At 41.1% G+C, this 9,085-nt stretch overlaps 1 protein-coding gene across 1 annotated transcript; it reads left to right on the top strand.

Annotated features, from left to right (window-relative positions):
- Positions 1-823: 823 nt before the first annotated feature.
- Positions 824-3,513, top strand: LOC100022653 (histone H3.3A). The gene is made up of 4 exons (XM_016430653.2): positions 824-1,011; positions 1,514-1,651; positions 1,874-2,027; positions 2,140-3,513. Exons 2-4 carry the CDS (start codon positions 1,524-1,526, stop codon positions 2,266-2,268), a joined length of 411 nt encoding a protein of 136 aa, XP_016286139.1. The 5' UTR covers positions 824-1,011; positions 1,514-1,523; the 3' UTR covers positions 2,269-3,513.
- Positions 3,514-9,085: the final 5,572 nt, after the last annotated feature.

Raw genomic sequence — 9,085 nt, forward strand, 5'->3', positions numbered from 1 at the left:
CAACTCCACATGGACACTCATGTACTATATGATGATTCCCCCACCCCCTCTGGCCTTGTATTCAACTATGACATAATTGAGGAAATATGAATCTCCTTTCATTTTTTTACTAAAATCTCATTTTGACAGCCATTGCTCTAAAAATAAGCTATACAAAGTAACCCATTTGCCAGTGTCACCAATTGCCACTGTTTCTTTTTTGTCCCCCTCTTCCCACCTCATGTTTGGTTATAAATGACTATCTGTGTACAGAATATTCAGTAACATTTATCCCACTCTGTAACTAGAATCTGCCACCATTTGTGAAATCCATTTTTTCAACGGAGGAAACATTCCCATATACAAATGTAATTTTACACCAAGCCACATTTGTGTGTTGATTTTTTAAAGCAACGGTTGGGTTTAGTCATTTGGCGAGTCTCTTCTGCAAATGCACTGAGAAGCCTACAGTACATTAGCTCAAGGTAAATACGCTTAGGCCCTCGCCGAGAAGAGTCTCGGCCACAAATACAATTCATTTGCATTGACTTTCTATTGTAGAGCTTTGCAACAAAGGGAAGGATCCAAACATAGCTCTATTTTGGCCAATCAGAGTGGCTAGGTGAGGAAAAATTCTGATTCGTCCTTTCTTCTCCCCAAGCATCCAATCACCATGCTACTTTAACAGCCAATCAATGGCCTATATTTTCACCAATCCGAAAGCAGGGCTAGAGCACGGCCTTTGTGTCGGGGGATGTCAGCGCGTCGGCGAACGCGCTGGCCAATGGAAAGAGTCGTAGGTGTATGCAAATAAGATGCCTATGACGCAGAGACGCAGCGTGAGGCGTGGGTATAAAAAACCAGGTGTCGAGGGGAGGTGTCGAGCGCAGAGCGGTTTGGTCGTTGAGCGGAGCGGGAGTGTTCCCGGACTTTAGTTACTCGGAGCGAGGCGGTGTCAACGGCAACGCCGAGCGGATAGAAGCAGCGGCATCAGCAGTGAATCCAGTGGAGGAAATATCGACTGTTCGTTCGGTGGGTGTCCGCTTCTTCCTGGGTTTAAGTATTGATCGCGGCCTCTGGCGCCTCCGATTGCCGCAGTTTGTCAGAGTGGCCAGCGCTGGGCAGATTGGTTCGGCGGTTGTCTTGGGACATCGCGGAATAAGCGGCTTGATCCTCCCGGCTTCTTTTCTCTCAGCATCGCGCTTCGGTTTTTTCTCCCGGCCGGTGGTTCCGAGGCCCCGGCATCGAGTTGTCGCGGGCAGCCGGGCCTCCGCCTGTCGAGGAGGGGAAGTGACTCCTCCCCGCCCTCCAGGGGAGGCCGCCTCTGCTGGCAGCCTGAGTCATTGGGGGAGGGGGAGGAGGAAAAGGCGGCGACGGGCCCCCGCCCGGCCATCTGCTGCCATCCGCCTGAGATGTCGGGAGATCATCGAGGAGGCCCCCGAGAGCCTCAGGGCCAGCCTCTTTAGGGGAGGGAGAGAAAATGAGACGTCGGCTTTTTTCGAGGTCGTAAAGTCGAGACTTTGTTTCTCTTTAGGTAAGACAAGATGGCCCGTACAAAGCAGACTGCTCGTAAGTCCACTGGTGGGAAAGCTCCACGCAAACAGCTGGCTACAAAGGCTGCCAGGAAAAGCGCCCCCTCTACTGGTGGGGTCAAGAAGCCTCACCGTTACCGGTACGAGTTGTTTTTGTTTCTGTTTTGCTTTCTTTGAAATTAGGTTTAGTCACTATGGGAGGTGGGGGAGAGTGGCGGGGGCGGCGGCGGGCGGGAGTGGCGGCTCCTAGGAGAAGAGTAATGGGGTAATTGTGCCTTTATTCGAATTTTAAAACGCACAACTTTTGATAGTTATTGGAACGAATTTGAACTTGGGTTTGGGTTTTTTTTTTCCCCTTCCAGGCCTGGTACTGTGGCCCTTCGTGAGATTCGCCGTTACCAGAAGTCAACAGAGCTTTTGATCAGGAAACTTCCTTTCCAGCGGTTGGTCAGGGAGATTGCCCAGGACTTCAAAACAGACTTGAGGTTCCAGAGTGCAGCTATTGGAGCCCTTCAGGTAAAAACCAAACAAACCTTTTGATATGAGAGGGGGAATAGCAGGGGAGAAGGGTAACATTTATTTGATTTAAAAGGAGTCTAATAGTGTGGTGTGTTTTTGTTTTTAACAGGAGGCTAGTGAAGCATATTTGGTGGGTCTCTTTGAAGATACTAATCTGTGTGCCATCCATGCCAAGAGAGTCACTATCATGCCCAAAGACATCCAGTTGGCTCGCAGGATACGGGGAGAAAGAGCTTAAGTGAAGGCAGTTTTATGGTGTTTTGTAGTAAATTCTGTAAAATACTTTGGTTTTAATTTGTGACCTTTTTTGTAAGAAATTGTTTATAATATGTTGCATTTGTACTTACGTCATTCCATCTTTCACTCAGGATGAATGCGAAAAGTGACTGTTCACAGACCTCAGTGATGTGAGTGAGCATTGTTGCTCAGGAGTGACAAGTTGCTAATATGCAGAAGGGATGGGTGATATTTCTTGCTTCTCATGATGCATGTTTCTGTATGTTAATGACTTGTTGGGTAGCTAAATTCGTAAGGTACTAGAATTGATATAAATGTGTACAGGGTCCTTTTGCAATAAAACTGGTTATGACTTGATCCAAGTGTTTAACAATTGGGGCTGTTAAGTCTGACCATACATCACTGTGATAGAATGTGGGCTTTTCAGAGGGTGATAATATACAAGTCTTAACCACAGTGTAACTTACAGTTTCCTAAAAAAAAAAGAAAAAAAAACCATAAACCTGGCAGCTATAGAATACACTATGTGCATTTATAATAGCTATTTTATATATTGTAGTGTCAACGTTTTTAAATTAAATGTTTTACATTCACCTGTGGGGAGTCTTGTCATTGAGATGTAATTAAAAGTCTAGTTGGCTTTCTCCTAGCTAAACTTCACTTGTTCTTGTACATCAGAGTAGTATGATTCTACTCAGCATTGTACCTTGCATAAGTCCTCATTCTACCACATGTTAAGCAACCTTCTAGCTGAATAGTGCAAAACAGTAACCTAGGATTTTATTTATAAGGGCTCTTTTTAAACTACAAACTTTTCCACCAGCATCCTCTCCCTGATACTTGGCAGATTGTCTTATCTAGAGCAGTTGTTAATAGTGATATATGGTTGGTCTTAATTTGGTTTCTTTCCTTTTAACCAAAGGAAAACTGAATCAGTTAAGTTTGCTAGATTTGGATGCAAGGGATAGAGGAGATAGAAAATGATCCGCCGGGTGAAGTGTGTATTATAAAACCCTTAGAGTAACTTGCCTGGGGATGGGGAGGGCAATACATTTTCAAACTTTTCATGGAAATATTTCGATGGTTGTGGGGTTTAGAGTCCATCTGGTATGACCATCTAAGAAAAAAATCACTTAGAGGAACTTGAAAGTGGTTTTAAACTTTATCCTTCTATTGAAGTTTTTAGGTCAATTATGTATGTTGACTAAAATAATTTACAAATAAACTTGTTTATCGTTTATCCCAACTGGTGTCAAAAAACTAAATTTGATGTTGTATAAAAACTTAATTCCAACCCCAGTAGGGTTGATGGAGAGTAGGCTTCTCTCCTGGATTAAGTCCCACCACTGACAGGGAGGAGACCCTAGGCAAGTCATTTGACTTAGTGCCACAGGCAATTTTCAAGGCTAAATTATAGAACATCTATCTGCCTTGGTGAAGGGGAACTTACTTGGCTGAATTCCCCATATCAATCAAATTTTCATAAATCCTAGATTTGATTTAGTTGAGTTTTCTATTTTTGAATGTACTGTTTGTTAATGGGCTGTATTAAAAGAGTCCATTGAGGTGATTTGGAGATGACTTTTTAAGACAAATTGGAAATGTTTTAAAAGGAGTTGGCAGTATGTGCAAAGGTATCTATCAAAGTGATAGATCTTTTCTGTTTTAAAGTGTGCCATGACTGGACTTTAATTTTCTGCATATGTTTGATGGTTTTCCTGTATTATATTGGAGACAAGCTACCAATAGAAGGATTAAAGATTTTTGAGCCTGTTCAGAAATTTTAACACATTTGCTAATTTAAACTAGATTTTTAAATGGGGATTGGTTTTTTCCTAGGTGCAAGGCACACGGTATTTCACCTTTTAAGTTTTTCATCTGCACCGATTTGTCAGAGGTTTTTTATGGTTACAAAGTCAAACTGAAGCTTTTGTTTTTAATAACTTTAAAGAGTGAACATTCTTTTTAGTCTTATCAAATTAGATTCAGAGGATGGAACTTGATCTCCCAACAGATCTTGATAATTTTTTTCCACATACTTCATTCACATTAACACTGAATTGTGCAATGTTCAAATGTTTTTCATCTTATTGTAAATGGATTAATATACTAAAGGTAAAACAAAAGGATAATGCCTGAGTTAAAATGGAACAGTTCGTTATATTGGAGCTATTTTTTTTGTTGTTGTTTTCTCTTAATTCTTGTCCCAATGTATCCTCAAGCCCATTCTTGCTATCAGCAACTACTTAAACAAGACATTTTCAGTTAGGCTCAAATTCGATACCTACTTAAGTAACCAAGCTTCTTAAATTCTATGAAATCTGTAAATCAGTTTTATACTTTATTTTATACTTTATTCATGACAGTGTGGCGTTAATTTGGGTAAGGCGAGGCTAAGGAATACAAAAATTGCTATCTGTAAGTTGACCATTAATTTCTAGACAAGGAAAGAAACAAGCACTTGTGCCAACTATAATTGATGCTTTGCTACACTAAACTTTACAAGTATCTCATTTGATTCTCATTACAATCTTGAAAGGTGGCAGGTATTTTATAATCCTTTTATAGTTGAGGAAACTGACAAATGAGATTTGCCCAGGGTCACACAGCTAGTAAGTATCACAATATTTTTGAACTCTTATCTTACTAGGCTCTAACTATCCATTTTGCCATCTAGCTGCCGGAAGGGTAATGGAAATTGGAATTTAAGAAATATGTAAGGAACAATTTTATTTTCCCATGGTTACATGATTCATGTTTCCCCCCATCTCCCTCCTGTAGCCAAACAGACAATTTCACTGGATTTTACTCTTGTCATTGATCAAGACCTATTTCCATATTAATATTTGCATTAGGGTGATGGCTTAGAGTCTATATTATATCCCCACAGTTCTTTTAACTCCCTCAATTGTTAGGGGACAGTTATTAAAATAATTAGAAACTTCTCTGGGTTAAGGTGAGGCACAAGCAGTGGAATTGAAAATATATTGCAGAAAATTCACAATTGATGCATCTAGAGCTGAAATTATAGAAGAATAAAAACCATAGGCCACAAAAGTCAGGATTTTACCCTCAGCATTCTCTTATGATGACACTTTGCTATTATCCTATGGGAAGACTTTGTTAAGTGAACAAATCTGCTTCAGCAACCTTTGAGCCTGTGTAAGAGGAATGTGGGACTTAATGTTCTGGACAAGATATTTTCTACAGCACTCTTTCCTACTAAACTACAGAAGTATAAAGGTTTCATTTTGAAAATGCTGTATTTTTTTGTGTAGCCTTTCTATTAGCACAATCTCAGTTTATCTCCCTTCCCAATCTTTATAAACAGCACAGGACTTCCCAATTTAGAAGAGTTACTTGATCTGTTATCTTCAAAGATTCTTATTTTAAACAACTTGGTAATTTGGTGGAAGATTTCTTTAGAATAGCTTTTATATCTTTTATCCTCAAATCACCTTAAAAGAGGACATCTGGTTTAGACTCAAACTCATTCAGGGAACCAAACGGTGATGAAGTGTGAACCCAAGTATCCAGGTTTTCAGGCAAAAATTCCACCATGGCCGTATTTACCAAAGTTATTTGCCCATAGGAACGTTTGGACCCAACAGAATCCATAAGTGCCAGTCAAAGGAGTCGGGGTTATGGGCTTAGCATACGTTAGTTGCTGGGCCAGTTGGAAGTGCTTTGGCAAGGCATTTAATTGCTATTTTACATAATTTCATATCAAATTTTCCCCATAGAATCCCTGTTTTCACATCCAGAACACTTTGGGAAATGTTACGCCAAATATACCGTCTTGAAAAATACATTTCTGAGATTTCGTTATCCCAATTTTGATCAGAAAGGGTTTTTGTACTCCCATTTTCCAACACCAGTTAAGCTTTAAAGGACACGGTCCCACTATCATGAACCTGGCCTACCACACACCCCTTTGGTTCTATAACTAGTAGGTACTGAATTCCTACTGTGCACTCAAACGGGCAAAAGAATCCCCATACCAATATTTCCCCATGTCCATTGCTGGCCAAAGCTTTGCGTCGCATATGTACTACATTGAGAGCGGCCACCTTAACTAGGGTGCTACTGGAAAGCATGGGCTTTTGCACTCCGTGGGGAACTGCTCAGTCTGGGAATGAATTAAGGCAACTCCTAGTTGGTCCACACTGGACAACTTGCCAAGTCCCCTGAGAGATCAAGTGAGCATATTCACTTCAGAAAGAATACCTTCCAGTAAACAGAATGAAAACATTTGCTGCAGGGTTTTGCCTGGATCATCCACATTCTGCCAAATGGAATGCTTTCCTTCTGAGAAGTGTTACCAGTTCACTCAGGATGCTGTAGCCCTGCTCTGCGCCATGGCAGGGGAAATTCATACCAAATGTCTGCTTCATGCTGACACTCTACCACATTTGCCCTTTCCTACATTGTTATTTGGAACAGGCTGTAGAGCCACGGGGAACAAGAGTGGCCTCTGTTCTAGGAAGGTAGTTTATAGCCTGCATTTAGCATATCGAGTTCCATAGTAAATGAGTCTAGGATCCCTCAGAGAGGTGCCTGTTCTCAGGTACCTTTCCCATTGACATGGGCTGAGAGGTCAACTAAGGAAAGTTGAAGTAAAGGGATTGGGAAGAAGGTTGCAAAAAGAGGGATGGGAAGAGAAGAGGAATAGAAATAGAAAAAAGAGAAAGGATGGAAAGTGATGAAGAAGAGGGGCAGCTTAGGTAGTTCAGTGGCTAGAATGCCAAGCTTGAAGTCATGAAAACTCTTCCTGAGTTCAAATATGACTTCAGACAGATTTGTGTGACCCTGGACAAGTCACTAAACCCTATTGGCCTGTTACCTCATCTGTAAAATGAGCTAAAAGGGGCAGCTAGGTGGCTCAGTGAATTGAGAGCCAGGCCTAGGGACCAGGAGATCCTGAGATTGAATTTGACCCCATACATTTCCTAACTGTGACCCTGGGCAAGTCACTTGATCCCATTGCTTAGCCCTTTACTGCCTTCTACCTTCGAACTAATAGACAGTATTGATCCTAAGACACAAGGTAAGGGTTTAAAAAAAATGAACTGGAGAAAGAAATAAACCATTTATTATCCTTGCCAAGAAAATCCCAAATGGAGAGGAAGTGTTGGACATGAATCAACTGAACAAAGAGAATCAAGAATAGGAGGTGAGGGAGTTAGGAAAGAAGAGGACAGAGGGAAGGAGAAAGAAAGAAGAGAGGAGAAATTAGAGAATCAGCCTCACCTGGGGCAGCCAGTGTTTTTGAAAGATAAGTGTGATAACCCGATACAGAATCCTGCTTCCATACTAGAGACCAGGGGTACTATGCAAACTCTTGGGCATTGTCAGTCATGCCCTCTCCTCTGTCTCCTTTTACTTACTTGACATTGGTCTGGCCCAGAAACTTCCGGAAACACAGAAGCCTGGAGAGGGAGAAAGGAAACCCAAGCCTCTAGGGAAAGCCAAACCTTTCTCCCCAAACCCTAGTCTGCGGAGAACCAGGAAGTTGTGCTCCTTTTGCTCACCTTGTGCTACAGTCGGGTTTCAGGGCCCCAAAATGATGACCTTAGGCTGCCATTTGTCCTAGAGGGGTCCCACATCCAGAAGTGTGGTTCTCTCTCCCTCGTGATGCATTGCTGTATTTACTGAAATATCTCCAGTTCTATTTCACTCCAATAAAGGTCCAATAAATAAAGATACCTTCCTCCTCAGTTAACACTGTTATTTGCCCTGATGGAGTTTAAAGGTGGGCACCTTCTTCCATAGTGTGTTCAGGTAGGGTAGCCAGGGGTGGAACACTGTCCCATCCAGAACCTATTAATAGGAAGTGGTGGGTGGGGTCTTCAGACCAAAGTTTTCAACCTTGATAATAGCTAGCATTTATAAATTTTTTTTTTCCTTAAGACATCTTCCTGAGTTCAAATCTGACCTCAGATACTTCCTGACTTTGTGGCCCTTGGCAAGTCACTTAACCTTGTTTGCCTCAGTTTCCTTTTCTGTAAAATGAGCTGGAAAAATAAATGGCAAACCAAATTCAATATCTTTGCCAAGAAAATCTCAAATGGGGTCATGAACAGTTGGACACAACTGAAAACAACTAAACAACAACAAAATGAAGCACTTTAAGGTTTCCAAAGTGCTTTCAAGCATTGCCTCATTTTATTCTCACAACTCTATGAGGTCAGGGTTATTATTATTTCCCTCATTATAGAGATGGGTAAATGTTAAGTGACTTGCCCAGGGTCATACAGCTATGAAGAGTCTGTGACCAGATTTAAATTGAAATTTTTTATTTAATTAATTTAGAGTATTTTTTCATGTTTACATGAATCATGTTCTTTCCCTCCCCTCCTTCCCACCCCGTTCCTGTAGCTGATGCACAATTCCACAGGGTTTTACATGTATCATTGATCAAAACCTATTTCCAATTTGTAGCAATGAGAATACATAATGCATATCAGGTATTTACATTCCGAATCATAACTGTAGCAAAATTACAGTTTTGAAGTAGCCACCAAAATAATATTTTGGTTTGGGGTCACTGCAACATAAGGAACTGTATTGTGGGGTCACAGCATCAGAAAGGTTGAGAACCACTGCTCTATATTAATTAAATTACCATAAGTTTCCAGACTGACTTGGGTATTTTATTTGGTGACCATTTAAATCTAGATTTAAAGTTGCAACCCTAAAATTATCTGACATCAGCTAGGTGGCAAAGTGGATAGAGATAGACTCATCTTCCAGAGTTCATATCTGGATTCAGACACTAGCTGTATGATCATAGACAAGTCATTTAATGTTGTTTGCCT

This window comes from Monodelphis domestica, chromosome 2 (genome assembly GCF_027887165.1).
Source record: "Monodelphis domestica isolate mMonDom1 chromosome 2, mMonDom1.pri, whole genome shotgun sequence".
Lineage (NCBI taxonomy): Eukaryota > Metazoa > Chordata > Mammalia > Didelphimorphia > Didelphidae > Monodelphis > Monodelphis domestica.

Bases quoted from the DNA above. Each gene is read 5' to 3' on its own strand.
- LOC100022653 (XM_016430653.2), top strand. From the start codon at position 1,524: ATGGCCCGTACAAAGCAGACTGCTCGTAAGTCCACTGGTGGGAAAGCT. The intron at 1,652-1,873 runs GTACGAGTTGTT...TTCCCCTTCCAG, and splicing joins AAGAAGCCTCACCGTTACCG to GCCTGGTACTGTGGCCCTTC. The intron at 2,028-2,139 runs GTAAAAACCAAA...TGTTTTTAACAG, and splicing joins CAGCTATTGGAGCCCTTCAG to GAGGCTAGTGAAGCATATTT.